Raw genomic sequence first — 17,394 nt, forward strand, 5'->3', positions numbered from 1 at the left:
AAGAAATACAAAAAAATCTACCAAAGCTACAGTCAGTGAACTCACATCAGAGTCTTCAGTCTACAGTCTGGACTCTCCAGTCCAGTAGACAGAAGCTCCACTGATAAATCAGAATAACAATACAGATTGTTGTTACTCAGGTCCAGATGTGTCAGATGAGGGTTGGACTTCAGAGCTGAGGCCAAAAATTCACAGTCATTGTATGAGAGTCCACAGCGAGAAAGTCTGTAATGACACATATATTACAACATATGTTATCATGAAAGAGGACACTTTATATTTACTTCAAAGCACAGACCAGTAAGCTACTGTACCAGAACACTCCCAGTTCAGCTAATTGTATCTCACTGTGCTTGAATGAAACAATCATTCTCATCACTCTCTCTCAGACCTGCAGACTTTTAATCTTTGTTTAGCTTTAATCTTGCAGATGAAGGAGAGAACATGGAGTTACATTGAGGCTTCCATAATGTGCACAGTGTGTCTGTTCTGATCCCATGTCTGTTTCCACAAAGTTAACATTAGGACATCTTGATTAGAAAACCACTTTTACTGTCCACTATTTTTAATGTGACTGCAGGATATTTAGACTCAGTTCAACTCAGTGAACAGTTCCAGTTGAGAAAGATCATCTCTCTTTGCTACCTGCTGCTGTCAGCTTCACATCCATAAGCAGCTACATTTACTGACTGTTCACAAACACTAATGAAACTAATGACCTGACAATATTACACCTGTACATCATTAAATATCAATGTATTCAATATTTAGACGTTTAGAATCTGAAAAACTGATTCATCACAAACACAATGAACCAACCAATAAGGTTGAATTATTGTCAACATGATGTCATCAGAAAGATGTTATCAGGGTATCAGCATTAAAAATATAACATTGAGCTTTAATGTGTATCAGATCTCTTTAAACAGGCTGAATTCTGCCATTCTGCTCTTATATATTGATCAGACCTCTGTGCATTTCCTGCTACTACTCTTCTCTACACCAACAAGAGAGAAAACAGCTGAGAGTTTCTTTCTGTGACCAACAGAATATCAGAAAGACTTCAGAACAACACCATGTAACACCACTTCCCTCTTTACAATAAAAAGATGAACTGATGAGAAATAAAAGGCTCCATTGCTCGGTTCAACACACTCAGGGGTTTAGTCTCTATGACCAGTAGTTTACGGAGGCTAATGTTGGTTAACGTTAGCTAACTTTACATATTGTTGTATAACTGACATTACTGAATCAGTTTGATGATTAGATGACTATTCTCTACTTGTGATACTAAACCACTATCATAGCAACATATTCCATTTATATAACATTTAATAATTAATAATTATTATTATTATAATCCTTCATCTTCATGTTTCAAACACAAGTTTACAAAGTGCTGTAAATGTTGGGGCTGCCCAGCAGCCAGCAGCCAGTCAGCCCAGCACAGGTGCTGGCAATGAGGATGACGAGCAGCCCAGCTGCTCCACATCTACGCTGCCTGAGTATAAAAGGAGGCTGAGAGGAGGCGCCCGCCGCTTGAACGTTGACTATTGTGGTCAGTTTAGCCGGCTGTGTCCTAGCAGCATTTTCGGCACTCGTGAAAGACTGTGTGTTGTATTCTTGCTAACCCTGTTCTCTTTTGTGTTTGTTCCAGGCTCCCTCCGCAAACCCAGTGTCTCCTCGCTCCATCCACGCCTTCCAAGCCCCTCACCTTCACCCCCACCAAACCACCACGTGGACCCTCCACCCTCTCACCTCTCCCAGGATACCCCCTCTCTCCCTCCTCGGCCCAGCTCCACTCCGACGTAACGCCCCTTTAATAAATCTGTTAAACTTGCACCACGATTCTGTGTCTTTGTCTCTGGGGTACCTGGCACATTTGGCTACTGGGACTTTAGAGCTTAACAGAACGTTCAAGCCAATATGAGCCAAGCCGGGTCCCCAGGGGCAGGGAACCAGACTCCTGCAGAATTAGGAGGTTTGATTGCCAAGCAGGCCTTTGACCTTGCCGAGCTGCAGCAGGAGTTGAAGAAGGCCTTTCCCACTGTGCAAAGTCGTATTGCAGTGCTGGAAAATGCCTCCCGTTCCACAGTAGGATCTGTGGCGTCCCTTTCCATGCAAGTGAGCGCCATCTCCGGAGCTTTGGCCGACATTCAGAAATCCCTGGATACCCTTACAGCCCAAACCCCTGTCAGCGGACTTCCAGATCCCGTCGCCAACACCAGCCCCAGCCCTCCCAGTGTAGCAGCGGGTTCTGCGGCCTCCCCAGTCCAAGCGCACCCCCAGTCTGAGCCCAACTTAGTCAGCCCTAGGCCCTTCGACGGAGATTTCAACCGCTGTCGGGGTTTCCTCGCTCAATGTGGGTTACTTTTCACTCATCAGTCATCCAGATATTCTTCCGATGGGTCTAGGATTGCCTTGGTCATGTCTCTTCTTGTTGATGAGGCTCTCAGCTGGGCTATAGCTGCAGTTGAAGGCAACCTTTCTCTGGCTACCGACTACGCACAGTTTAAGAGGGAGTTTCAGGCAGTGTTCGATCACCCTGTAGACGGGAAGGACGCCGCCAGTCGTTTGCTGGTAATCCGTCAGGGGTCTCGCTCTGTGGCTCAGTATACCCTGGAGTTCCGGATCCTGGCAGCGGAGAGCCGATGGGACACCAATGCTCTTCTCAGTGTTTATCGCAAGGGGCTGAGTGATGCCATTAAGGATCTCATTGTCCGTGACTGCCCCGAGACCCTCAACGACTTAATATCCCTGGCCCTCCAGATGGACTCCCGGCTTCAGGAACGACGCACAGACAGAGTCCATCGAAGCTCTCCTCGCCAACCCTCTCACCGCCCAGCTACGGAAGTTCCCACTCTGTTTTCTGCCAGCCGAGCTCAGCCCCCTCCTTCACCTCTGCGTTCCCCGGCTCCTTCTACACCTGGCCCAGGGGAACCCATGGAGATCGGCCGATCACGACTCACACCAGAGGAGAGGGAACAGAGACTGAACAACAGGCTGTGTCTCTACTGTGGTGAGTCAAATCATTTCATTCGCTCTTGCCCCACTCGCCCAAAAGATCCTGCTCGCTGGTAGGGGCTATACTGGTGAGCAAGACGATTTTCCCCCAGCCCAAGAAGAATCCCAACCGCCTCTTCCCTGTTACGCTGTCCTGGGGCACAGAGACACTTTCTGTCAGCACCTTCATTGACTCTGGTGCGGATGAGTGCCTCATGGACTATTCCTTTGCTCGCCAAGCAGGTGTCCCCTTGGTTTCCTTAGACCACTCGTTGTTCCCCCAGGCCATAGACGGAAGTCCATTGGGCGCTATCTCCTATTCTACCAGGCCCCTCATGCTCACCTTTTCAGGTAATCACACCGAGTCCATCTGTTTCTTTGTTCTTCGTGCCCCGACTGCGCCCTTGGTGTTGGGTCGACCTTGGTTGGAGAAGCATGAGCCCCACATCTCCTGGGCCTCCGGTCGGATCCTGGGATGGAGCACGACTTGCCATGCAACCTGCCTGCGTTCTGCACTGTCCCCGCCCTGTGGTTCCAAAGCGGTGTCCTCTCCCCCAGACCTCACAGGTGTTCCCCCCGAGTACCATGATCTTGCCCCAGTGTTTAGCAAGGACCGGGCTCTGTCGCTTCCCCCTCACCGGCCGTATGATTGTGCCATCAATCTCCTACCTGGGGCCCCCTTCCCGAAGGGACGGCTTTACAACATCTCTCTTCCAGAGAAGGAAGCAATGCGCAACTACATTGCGGAATCCCTGCATTCAGGCATCATCAGACCCTCGTCTTCCCCCCTTGCAGCAGGCTTTTTCTTTGTGGCGAAAAAGGATGGCGGCCTGAGACCATGTATTGATTACCGTGGGCTAAACAAACTCACGGTGAAGAATAAATATCCTCTTCCCCTTATCAGCTCCACCCTCGAGCCACTTACTCATGCCAGAGTTTTCACGAAGCTTGACCTCCGCAACGCATACCACTTAGTCCGGATCAGGGAGGGCGACGAATGGAAAACGGCCTTCAACACCCATCTTGGCCACTTCGAGTATCTAGTTATGCCGTTTGGCCTGTCCAATGCCCCGGCCGTTTTCCAAGCCCTTGTGAACGACGTGCTGAGAGACATGCTTAACATCTTTGTAGTGGTGTACATAGACGACATCCTCATCTTCTCCAAGTCTCTGGAGGAACACCACCAGCACGTCCGCCTGGTTCTTCAGCGGCTGTTGGAGAACCGCCTGTACGTCAAGGCTGAAAAATGTGTGTTCCACTCTGACTCTGTTACGTACCTGGGCAATGTAGTGGAGAATGGACAGACACGTGTGGATCCTGCCAAGGTCAAGGCGGTAGAAGAATGGCCGCGTCCCAACGACCGAACTCAGCTAAGGCGTTTCCTGGGGTTTGCTGGCTTCGTCCGTCGGTTCATCAAGGGTTTCAGTCAAATAGCGGCCCCTCTCAATTCCCTGACCTCCCCCTCTCACCCTTTCTCCTGGACAGCGGAGGCGGAGGCAGCTTTCTGTAAGCTTAAGAGCCTGTTCATTTCAGCTCCTGTGCTGGTCTTCCCCGACCCAACAAGGCAGTTTATCGTCGAAGTAGATGCCTCGGATACGGGCATCGGGGCAGTTCTCTCTCAACGGTCAGAGGGGGACCAGAGAGTGCATCCGTGTGCCTACTTCTCAAGGAGTTACAGCCCCGCTGAGAGGAACTACGACGTGGGTAATAAGGAGCTACTGGCGGTCCATGATGCACTGAAGGAGTGGAGACACTGGTTGGAGGGAGCGAAGCTGCCATTCATAGTGTGGTCAGACCACAAGAATCTCACCTACTTGAGGACAGCAAGGAGGCTTAACTCCAGACAGGCCCGCTGGGCCCTATTCTTCAGCCGGTTTGATTTTGCCCTCAGTTACCGCCCGGGTTCCAAGAACATCAGGGCTGATGCTCTCTCCCGTCAGGCCACTGGGGAACTCCCTGAGATCCAAGAGGTGCCAAACACCATCCTTTCCCCCACCCGAGTCGTGGGTGTGGTCACCTGGCCTATCGACTCCATGGTAAGGCAGGCCCAGCGAACCCAGCCTGATCCGGGCAATGGACCCCGAAACAGGCTGTTCGTTCCCACCTCTGTCCGCCCACAAGTGTTGGAGTGGGGTCACTCCAGTCACATTGCCTGCCACCCAGGGGAACGCCGAACAGCAGAATTCATCAGCCGCAGATTCTGGTGGCCCTCCCTCAACAAGGATGTTAGGGAGTTTGTAGCCGCCTGCACCATCTGCGCCCGGAGCAAGGCCTCCCATCGTCCTCCAGCGGGCCTGCTTCAACCCCTCCCCGTCCCCAATCGGCCATGGTCCCACATAGGTATGGACTTTGTTACAGGGCTCCCGGTATCCCAGGGCAATAATACCATCCTGACTGTGGTTGACCGGTTCTCTAAGGCTGTCCACTTTATTCCACTCCCCAAACTTCCTTCTGCTGCAGAGACCGCAGACCTGCTCACCCTCCATGTTGTTCGGCTGCATGGAATTCCCTCGGACATTGTGTCTGACCGTGGTCCCCAATTCATCTCGAAGGTGTGGCAGGCCTTCTGTAAGGGAATCGGGGCCACAGTCAGCCTCTCCTCTGGCCACCATCCACAGACCAATGGGCAAACAGAGCGTGCCAACCAGACACTTGAGACGGCCCTTCGCTGTGTCACCACCAGCAACCCCTTGACCTGGTCCAGATACCTGCCCTGGGTGGAGTACTCTCTCAACACCATGGAGAGCGCAGCAACTGGTATGTCTCCTTTTCAATGCTCACTGGGTTACCAACCCCCTCTGTTTCCCTAACAGGAGCTGGAGGTGGCAGTCCCGTCGACCAGGGCTCACCTCCGCCGGTGTAAACGGGTCTGGAAGGCCGCCCGGGCTGCGCTACTTCGTGCCACCGCACAAGCTCAGCGTGGGGCCAACCGGCGGAGGGTGCGTGCTCCTGTCTACCAACCTGGCCAGAAGGTTTGGTTGTTGGCCCGGGACCTGCCCCTCCAGACCTCCCAGACCTCAACCCGCAAGCTGAATCCCCGGTATGTTGGCCCCTACTCTGTGGACCACGTCATTAGCCCTGTGGCGGTACGTCTGATTCTCCCTCCTGCTCTCAAGGTTCACCCAGTTTTCCACGTCTCCCAGCTTAAACCTGTGGCCACCAGCGTATTGTCTCCTGTTTCAGCTCCTCCGCCTCCCCGAGTCCTAGCTGATGGTGACCCTGTGTGGACAGTTAGGAAGCTGCTCGCCGTCCGTCGCCGTGGTCGGGGATTCCAGTACTTAGTGGACTGGGAGGACTATGGCCCCGAAGAACGATGCTGGGTGCACTCGTCTTACCTCGCTGACCCCTCCTTGTTGGATGATTTCTACAGGGACAACCCAGATGCCCCCGGGCGGTCGTCCGGTGCCTCCCCTCAGGGGGGGGGGGTACTGTTGGGGCTGCCCAGCAGCCAGCAGCCAGTCAGCCCAGCACAGGTGCTGGCAATGAGGATGACGAGCAGCCCAGCTGCTCCACATCTACGCTGCCTGAGTATAAAAGGAGGCTGAGAGGAGGCGCCCGCCGCTTGAACGTTGACTATTGTGGTCAGTTTAGCCGGCTGTGTCCTAGCAGCATTTTCGGCACTCGTGAAAGACTGTGTGTTGTATTCTTGCTAACCCTGTTCTCTTTTGTGTTTGTTCCAGGCTCCCTCCGCAAACCCAGTGTCTCCTCGCTCCATCCACGCCTTCCAAGCCCCTCACCTTCACCCCCACCAAACCACCACGTGGACCCTCCACCCTCTCACCTCTCCCAGGATACCCCCTCTCTCCCTCCTCGGCCCAGCTCCACTCCGACGTAACGCCCCTTTAATAAATCTGTTAAACTTGCACCACGATTCTGTGTCTTTGTCTCTGGGGTACCTGGCACATTTGGCTACTGGGACTTTAGAGCTTAACAGTAAAGGCATGAAAACTGTTTACAGGTTGTTACTAATAGAATAAATACAGTTCAATTCAGAAACAGATCAAAATGATTCAGATCTTATTTTAAAGCCTGCTGAGTAAAATCAGGTATTACCTGTATGTCTGATTATATATCATGTAATAATAACTTTATTCACTGATAACTGTAAAATACTGATATATGTTGTGATAAAATGCTGCTGTAATAAAACCTCAACCACAACCTCTAAAGTCCTTCATGTGTTTCACCAGGTTTAAATGAAGCCTCCAACACCCAAAGGAAGAGAAGTAGAAGAAACAACTGTAACATCCAATAATGACTAGAAATAAATAGAATAACTGTTCATTAACTTAACAGCTAGAAACAACCAACTGAAACATTATTTACACATCTGAGACTAAATATAACTGACATGTTATTTCAGCTATAAACAAGTAAAGCACTATTTTAACAATAATAACAATTTTATATTATTTATATTTGAAGAACTAAACTACTAATCTACACTGATTTATAATGTTAATCACATCTGGACTTACTCAGCCTTTCTGCAGTTCCTCACAGCTGGGATCAGTCTCTGTCGTCCCTCATATGATGTGTTGTACTTCCTCAGGTCCAACTCATCCAGAACCTCCTCTGACATCTGCAGCATGTAGGACAGAGCTGAGCACTGGAACACAGAGAGTTTCTTCTTTGATCTCTTCTCTGACTTCAGGAACTCTTGGATCTCCTGATGTACTGAGCGGTCGTTCATCTCCATCAGACAGTGGAAGATGTTGATGCTTCTGTCAGGAGAGATGAACTCACTGTTCATCTCCTTCAGGTTATTGATGACTCTCTGGATGGTTTCTGGGCTGTTGTCTGTCTGACCCAGTAGGCCTCCTAAGAGACTCTGGTTGGACTCCAGAGAGAGGCCATGAAGGAAGCGGACAAACAGGTCCAGGTGGCCATTTTCACTTCTGAGAGATTCCTCCATGGCTCCCTGCAGGAAGTCATCCAGAGATGAGTAACTGTAGTATTCTCCCAGGAAGTCCTTCAGTACCTTTGTCTTCCTGCTGGTGTAACAGTGGTACATGTAGACTGCAGCCAGAAACTCCTGAACGCTCAGATGAACAAAGCTGTAGACTGTTTTCTGGAAGATCACACTCTCTCTTTTGAAGATCTGTGTACAAACTCCTGATAACACCGAGGCCTCTGTGACATCAAGACCACACTGCTCCAGGTCTTCTTGGTAGAACATGATGTTTCCTTTCATCAGTTGTTCAACCGCCAGCCTCCCCAGCTTCAGAAGAAGTTTCCTGTCAGCCTCCGTCAGCTCCTGTGGACTAGTCTCATGTCCCACATCATACTTCTTCCTGTGTGAATGTGAGAACAACAGGTTCATGGCCAGCCTCCCCAGCTTCAGAAGAAGGTTCCCGCCAGCCTTCATCAGGTCCTGTGGACTTGTCTCATGTCCCTCATCATACTTGTTCTTCTTCCTCTTTGTCTGAACCAGCAGGAAGTGTGAGTACATGTCAGTCAGGGTCTTGGGCAGCTCTCCTCTCTGGTCTGGAGTCAACATGTGGTCCAGAACTGTAGCAGTGATCCAGCAGAAGACTGGGATGTGACACATGATGTGGAGGCTCCTGGATGTCTTGATGTGTGAGATGATTGTAGTGGACTGCTCTTCATCACTGAATCTCCTCCTGAAGTACTCCTCCTTCTGGGCGTCAGTGAAGCCTCGTACTTCTGTTACCCTGTCCACACATGAAGGAGGGATCTGTTTGGCTGCTGCAGGTCGGGAAGTTATCCAGACGAGAGCCGAGGGAAGCAGCTTCCCCTTGATGAGGTTTGTCAACAGCACGCTGACTGATGACTTCTGTGTGACATCAGACACGACCTCACTGTTGTTGAAATCCAGTGAAAGTCTGCTTTCATCCAGGCCGTCAAAGATGAACAGAACTTTACAGACAGCGAGCTTCTCTGCTGTGAGCTTCTGTAATGTTGGATAGAAAACACGGATCAGCATGAGCAGACTGTACTGCTCATCTTTGATCAAGTTCAGCGCCCTGAACGAGAACAGAATCAGCAGACTGATATGTTGGTTTTTGGAGCGCTGTGCCCAGTCCAGAGTGAACTTCTGCACTGAGAAGGTTTTTCCAACGCCAGCGACGCCGTTCATCAGAACCACTCTGATGTGTTTCTGTTGGCCAGGTAAGACTTTAAAGATGTCCTGACACTTGATTGGAGCGTCATGGAGGGTCTTCATGGAAGCTGTTTCAAGCTGCCTCACCTCATGTTGGGTATTAACCTCTTCACTCTGTCCCTCTGTGATGTAGACCTCAGTGTAGATGCTGATGAGGAAGGTTTTAGTTCCTGCTTCATCAGTTCCTTGAGTCACACATTCACATGTGCTGCTCAGACTGATCTGATGTTCATCTAAAAGCTCCTGCAGACCACTTTCTGCTGAAAGAGAAGAAAAAAGGTAGAATGAAACAGAAATCAGTGTGACTGTTAATGTTCAGTAGGATAGAGGAGGTAGATTCCTGTTTTCAGAGATGATGACATCAGCAAACAGATCTTCAGTCTTACTTTGTACAGTGCTGGTCTGACTGTCTGTCTGCAGTCCAGGTCTGGTTCTGGATCTTTTTCCACACTGGGGACAGGAGGAGTCTCCTGATGAAGCAGACTGGTCCCAGTATGAGGTGATGCACTCTCTGCAGAACCAGTGTCCACAGCTGGTAGAGACTGGATCCTTCAGGACGTCCTGACACAAAGAACAGCAGGACAGCTGCTCCTCCACAGAAACAGCCCTCCTCTTCCTCTCTCTGTGGACATGAACACATTTTTTATGTCACATGACATTAGTGGAGGCCAACCGACAGCTCACAAGCTGCATGCAGCTCTTTCCCCACATAAACAGTCCAGACTGTCAGTATTTACACACTTACACAGTTTCTGTTCTTCAGACTCTGAGATTCAACACATTCAATTTGAAATTAAATAATATAAACTACAAACACAAGAGTTCATCAGTAATTAGACAGAAACAAAAATGTGCCAGCAAAGGCAGAGAAGAAGAACTTCTTCTTCTCTGCCTTTGCTGGCACATTTTTGTGCAAGCTAGTAAACATGGATGTAAACAATGCAGGATTTAAAATAGATGTTTGATGAGGAGGGAAGTGGATTCAACACATTAGTTAGACCACAAGGAGACACACAATGTGTTTTGGTGAGTAAGTCAAGTCTCTCTGTTTCTGCTATAGTCTCTCTCCCTCTGTGTGAGTGTGATACAACAGTTTGACACATTTAAATGTCAGACTCAGTTTCCTCTGCTGCAGTGGTCAGTCTGCAGTGATAAATCAGCTGCAGCAGGCTGTTTCTATACATTTACATGACCTCCTCCCATATTTAGTGTCTTTGAACAGGAACACGTTAAGACACAGTCTGTATTACATGAGACCAAACATTGTACCTGCTGCTGCAGTCCTTTAGTAAATAAGGACAGACACAGTTTGACTTGTTAGTAAATCCTTAGTAAATATCACCCTGGGTTACCTGCTGCTACTTTACATTTATTGACTGGAAAATCAAACAGCAATACCAGCCCTGTCTCTGTCTCTGGTTAACATGACCATGACGATCTGTTGTAGATTACAGCTGAATGGAAGCTACTTCATTATTTCTTTCCTTCATATCTAAACTACAACCTTCATGAAAGCGTCTCACTGAATCATCTTCAGGTCAGTTTACAGTAGAAACAGTCTCTTACTTTGTGTCTGAGGGTCCAGGTTCATTACTGAAGTCTGGACCATCACCTTTAGACCGGTCACTCTTCATAGACAGACAGCTGGATATTACAGACTCTGCTTCATCCTCCTCTTCCTCCTCTTTCTTCATCTTCTGGAGTCTGAGAGGTAAACCAGTAACACTGGAGACACACACACATACACAGTATAATAAATCTTCAATGTTGATTTTCAATGTGCTTCTCTCTCTCTCCTGTCCTTCTTCTCTCTCCTCTCCTCTCCTTCCTCTCTGTCTCTCCTATCCTTCCTCTCTCTCCTCTCTCTCCTCTCCTTCCTCTCTCTCCTCTCTACTCCAACCAGTCGAGGCAGATGTTCTCCCACTGTGAGTCTGGTTCTGGTTCTGAGGTTTCTTCCTGTTAAAAGGGAGTTTTTTCTCTCCACTGTCACCAAGTGCTGCTCATGTGTGAATGTTGGGTCTCTTTAAATTAAACCTGAAGAGTTCGGTTTAGACCTGCTCTATGTGTAAAGTGCCTTGAGATAACTTTGTTGAGATTTGGTGCTTTATAAATAAAGATTGATTGATTGATTTAAATCCAGTCTTGTCTCTCAACTTAGTAGCTTCTTATCAATTTACATGACTTTAACTTCAACTATTCGATTAAATACAGATTCAGACTAACACAGGACACACACACACACACACACACACACACACACACTCAAACACAGTATCAGAAAATAATCATCAGATTAATCAATAATGACAGTAATCATTATTTACAGTCCTGATATTAACACTCACCTGCCTCAGACTTGCTGTTTTCCTCCTTCTGCTCTGATGACTCTTTATTGTCCAGTTTTATCTGTCTTATTCTATTTGACCTCAATTTCATTTCCAATTTAACACCTTTTAAATTGTATTTAAACATCTTTTTATTGACAATTCAATATGCAAAGTGGCAATGCAATCAACACATCACTGTATTTTTTAGGTTATAAAAAACCTCCATCTGACCTACGCACAAGCATGAATGCTCCCTGTCCCTGATTGGTTACATGGGTATCTGTCTATCTGTATTATCCAATACCTGGACACAGCTGAGAAGTCACAGAAGTGACGTCGTTAAGGAATGAGAGAAATGACGGAAAATGCAATCTGATAAGCAGGGGCGCTGTTGTACCTCATTGTATTTTCTAACCTAAAAAATAAAAAGTGATGTGAGGATTGCATTGCCACTTTGCATATTGAATTGTCAATTGCCAAATATATTTTCAAATTGCATGACAAAATTGAACATTGAATTGCCATTTTGCAGAAGCGTATCTAGGTGCAGATATGCTTCCATACCAATCTGCACCAATTTTCTCATGGATGATAAGAGTCCCGTCATGAAAACATCTATGCTTCAATACTCTCTCTTAGTCATAGCACCAGCAGCAGCTGCACATCACACAGACACACACTGCTGTCTATCACACTGTCATTCTGTATTCTGCCACCAGATGGCGCCACCATGGATACATGTTGAAGAAACTGCATTAACTACATTCCTTTCTATACAGTTGTATTTTTATCCACTACAGAGCTCATATGCAACAAGTTATAGTTCACTTGTGTTTAAAAACTGATGACATGCAAATATGTTCATCCAGCTGTGTGTCAGAAAGAAGAAAATACTCACCAGGTGAATTCAGATCCACATGTGGTCACAGAGTGGTTCTACCTTCACCTGTAGAGGAAACACAGAGAGAAGCTGATTCTCCTTCATCAGTCCTTCATCATCAATCTGAGGACGCTGTCACACTCTCATAACTTCACAGTCAAAGTCCAAAAGCATCAAGATGATATTAAAGCAGTGAAGCTTGCAGCAGAGTTCAGCTCCAAACACACAGGAGGAACCTGCCAAGACTCTGGCACAATCTGTCCACAAACTAATGTCACTGTTGTCTGTCTGATGGAAACAGAACCACAAAGAACTGAACACACACTGAAGAAATGTCTTTCAGAGTTTTCACATCAACAGTTCACACTATGTTATTAAAAATAAAGCTGTAACTTTTTATAAAACTATGATACAAACATTTTTGCAGTGTATTATGTCAAATCTGTTGTATTTGGAGGAGTGGAGGACTATTTGATAACAGACATGATTTGATCTATTTATGATTATCATCTATTATCCTGCATCCTGATGTTTGAAGAGACTAAATCCAACAGTGAATTCAAACAATACAGATGTTTTACAGCTCAGATCAAATCAGATCAAAGATATATATACAGTATATTAATATGATGTATGTCTGATTGACTGTCACATCGCTGTCTCTTCAGGGTTTTAGAGGAGCTCAGAGTTTTTGACGCTTGTCATTACAGGATCAAACATCTGCATTTATAGCTGACATCATCAAAATGCTTTGATTTGATTGGCTCAGATAAAATATTTTCCTTCAATTTCGTTGAGGACACATATCATCCATATCCTGGTTATGAGTATGATCCATGTAGAGAATATGATGACGTTTACATGGAACAAGTAACCTGATACTTATACATGATTCTCACACAATGAGGTGAACAAATGAACTGCCAGCTAGTTTATTAAGTATCAGCAGTTTCAGTTAATGATAGGACAGTGAGCCTTTAGTCTCCTCTCAGTATCAGCTGTTTACTGCAGGGAGCAGTGAGCAGCTTTACATTGGACATCAGTGACTGGACGTCTGACATTAATATTAAATATTTCCTCCTCTTTGGTTTCTTCCAGCTGCTGAACAACCAGCTCGTCTTTGTCTAAAAACAGTCCTGACTGTACATGTTACACTCAGAGCCATGACGGCTTCAAACAATCATTTACTGAATACACATAAAGACTCTGATGCTATGAAAATAAATATCACTGTAGATAAAAGTTATCAGTTATATTTATGATATCTTATTAATATTATCCTGCCATGTTTCTGCCCTTTAGTCAGTGTTGGACAATAAAGATTTTATATCAGAAGATTAAATGGTTGAATTATCAGTCAGTGAATGTCCCTCACTGACTGAGTGACACTGCTGATTAAAATGTGCAGCAGTTTAAAGGTGATGAAGGAGGAGACTCCATACTGTCTCCTAACTTCTCTAACAAGGACATTAATGCAACACAAGAAAAGCTTCTAGAAAAACTAACTGACAACAGTTTGAAACATAATCACATCAGTCTGTACAGAACAGTCAGTGTTGTGATGAAAGCTAATCAAACTGTTTATTGATCTGATTGGTTTGCTAGCTAGTGATACTGTTGCTAATGTAATTATAGCAGATTTTTACTGTTTTATGATCAATAAATGAACTGACTGCAAATCATTTATTAAACAACATAGTTCACTGTTACTGAGCAACACTCAATAGAACTAACTGTCTTATTTATCATTTTATTTAGTTAACATGTAAACATCAATGTGACTGTACATTAACCCTTTAACTCCCAGTAACAGCTGTGTGCTGTTCTGTATATTCGGGGTTTCTATTTTAAATGACTGTAAAGTCACGACAGTAATGACCAAACACATGAGTCTGATCTATTGATGCACACAGTTCATCTTCATATTCATGTAAATCTTCATTGAACTAGAGGTCAGAGCTCCATATTATGATCCTCTGTATTCTTACTTAAAATAACCAGAGAAAATAATCTGATTAGACAATTAACAGACGTCATTAAGTCTCAACATGAACCACAGAATTAAACATCTGAAGAGGCTGAATTTCATCTTTTCTTATTTCTTCTGTAGTTTAGTTCATTCCATCAATGCATCAACAAATGAACATAAGTCATCAGTATAACTTCCATCTGTACTGTTATCAGATCATTTTAACAGCTGCTGACACAAACATGATGAAACCGTTGGTTACGTTACCTTTAGATGCTGAAAATCATCTGAATCAAGCTGATGAGTGAAGGTGAAATGAATCAGCAGCTTCAAGCAGGAAACCAACCAGAAGAAGAACAAACATGGAACTGACAGCAGGAGCTTTTTAAGGTCTCAACTCTCTGTATTAATCTTTAACCTGAAGTCTTCTTTAAGGGAATCTGATCTCAGAACAGCAGCTCTGAACTCTGGAACGAAAAACCCGGAACAAAAGTCAAACATTAACAGACAGTATAAAACTTTATCAGCTGGATCATAAAGTCTGATGTTTGTCACATGTGCAAAACAGGACAAATAAATAGTTCTTTGTGTCTTTATTATTATGACATGTGTGTCCTCCAATCACTGTAGACAAACATTATGGTAAATGGACTGTACTTATATACCTTTCTAGTCGTTATGACAAGTTTCATTCACCCATTCATTCATTCAGGAGGAAACTAACCATTAATACACCGTTGGCATAGCAACGGGAGCAATTTGGGGTTAAGTATCTTGCCAAAGGAAACATGGACATGTGGACTGGAGGAGCCGGGAATCGAACCACCGATCGTACAACTGGTTGACGACCGCTCTACTTCCTGATCCACAGCTGCACCCCAACACTAAACTATTTAAACCTCATTGAAATTAAAAAGCTCTTTAAGAGAATCCTGGCTCAGAGTGGCAGCAACACAGATGATTACAGACAAACAACATAAAACACATAACACATAAATATACAGTATGTCTCATAAATACATCTCAATAATAGAGTGAAAACACTGCAGTACAGTCATATCAAATATTACATCCTGAAGAAAACAACCAGCAGCTGTCTGTCTGAAATGATAAATACTGTTTATAATAAATACTGTTTATAATAAATACTGTTTATAATAAATCAGATTTTCATGAACGCACCATCAGTCTTTCAGTGTTTGATTCATTTAAAATTTGATGAAAACAGCAAATATCTGTCTGCAGTAAAAAGTGGAAGCTGCAGAAATACTTTACTGTAGTACAGTTTGAGGTACTTGTACTTTACTGTAGTACAGTTAGAGGTACTAGTACTTTACTATAGTACAGTTTGAGGTACTTGTACTTTACTGTAGTACAGTTTGAGGTACTTGTACTTTACTGTAGTACAGTTAGAGGTACTTGTACTTTGCTGTAGTACAGTTTGAGGTACTTATACTTTACTGTAGTATTTCCATGTGATGCTACTTTCTACATCTCAGAGGGAAATATTGTACTTTCTACTCCACTACATTTATTTAACAGCTTTAGTTACTTTTCAGATGCAGATTTGACACAATGGATAATATAATATAATATAATATATATATATATATATATATATATATATATATATATATATATATATATATATATATATATATATATATATATATATATATATATATATATATATATAATATAACAAGCTTTATAAATACAACACATTGTTAAAGATGAAACCAAAAAGCAGTGTGTAGTCGGCTCACATTTCAGATGTCTATGAGTTGTTAACAGCTCCACCAAATACTGATTTTTCCCTCTAAACTTCTCACATGCTTTCATTTCAATAAATGTTCAAATGATCCAATATTTCAGCAAAAATCAAAGATTAGAGAAAAAGTCCAAAAACTGAAAACACATTTGTGTATCAGAACTTAGTTTGTTCTTCTTTCCCATTAATCATCTCCCCCCCCCCTCACATGTATCTGCTGACCCTTTGGAGGGGCCCCACCCCTAGGTTGGGAACCACTGGACTAAACTAGCTAACTGTATATAAAGTAGTGTAAACTAGCTCCACCTCCAGCAGCTACAACAGTAACATGCTGCTCTAACACTGATGCTTCACTATTAATAATCTAATGATGTCATAATAATAATATATCAGTCAGAGGACCAAACCACTACTTTACTGTAATACTGCATACTACATCACTATAATACTGCAGTACTTTACTGTAATACTGCATACTACATCACTATAATACTGCAGTACTTTTACTGTAATACTGCATACTACATCACTCATAATACTGCAGTACTTTACTGTAATACTGCATACTACATCGCTCATAATACTGCAGTACTTTACTGTAATACTGCATACTACATCACTATAATACTGCAGTACTTTTACTGTAATACTGCATACTACATCACTATAATACTGCAGTACTTTTACTGTAATACTGCATACTACATCACTATAATACTGCAGTACTTTTACTGTAATACTGCATACTACATCACTATAATACTGCAGTACTTTACTGTAATACTGCATACTACATCACTCATAATACTGCAGTACTTTACTGTAATACTGCATACTACATCACTATAATACTGCAGTACTTTTACTGTAATACTGCATACTACATCACTATAATACTGCAGTACTTTAACTGTAATACTGCATACTACATCACTATAATACTGCATTACTTTAACTGTAATACTGCATACTACATCACTATAATACTGCAGTACTTTTACTGTAATACTGCATACTACATCACTATAATACTGCAGTACTTTTACTGTAATACTGCATACTACATCACTATAATACTGCAGTACTTTTACTGTAATACTGCATACTACATCACTCATAATACTGCAGTACTTTTACTGTAATACTGCATACTACATCACTATAATACTGCAGTACTTTTACTGTAATACTGCATACTACATCACTATAATACTGCAGTACTTTACTGTAATACTGCATACTACATCACTCATAATACTGCAGTACTTTTACTGTAATACTGCATACTACATCACTATAATACTGCAGTACTTTTACTGT

The 17,394-nt window shown here is 44.1% G+C and overlaps 1 protein-coding gene across 1 annotated transcript in view; it reads right to left on the reverse strand.

Annotated features, from left to right (window-relative positions):
* Positions 1-17,394, reverse strand: part of LOC133979436 (uncharacterized) — a 1,726,912-nt gene that overhangs the window by 1,239,823 nt on the left and 469,695 nt on the right. The window contains exon 7 of the mRNA XM_062417946.1: positions 46-225. Within this exon, the coding sequence (XP_062273930.1) occupies positions 46-225 (180 nt within the window). The remainder of the gene's footprint in view (positions 1-45; positions 226-17,394) is intronic.

This window comes from Scomber scombrus, chromosome 4, assembly GCF_963691925.1.
Source record: "Scomber scombrus chromosome 4, fScoSco1.1, whole genome shotgun sequence".
NCBI lineage: Eukaryota > Metazoa > Chordata > Actinopteri > Scombriformes > Scombridae > Scomber > Scomber scombrus.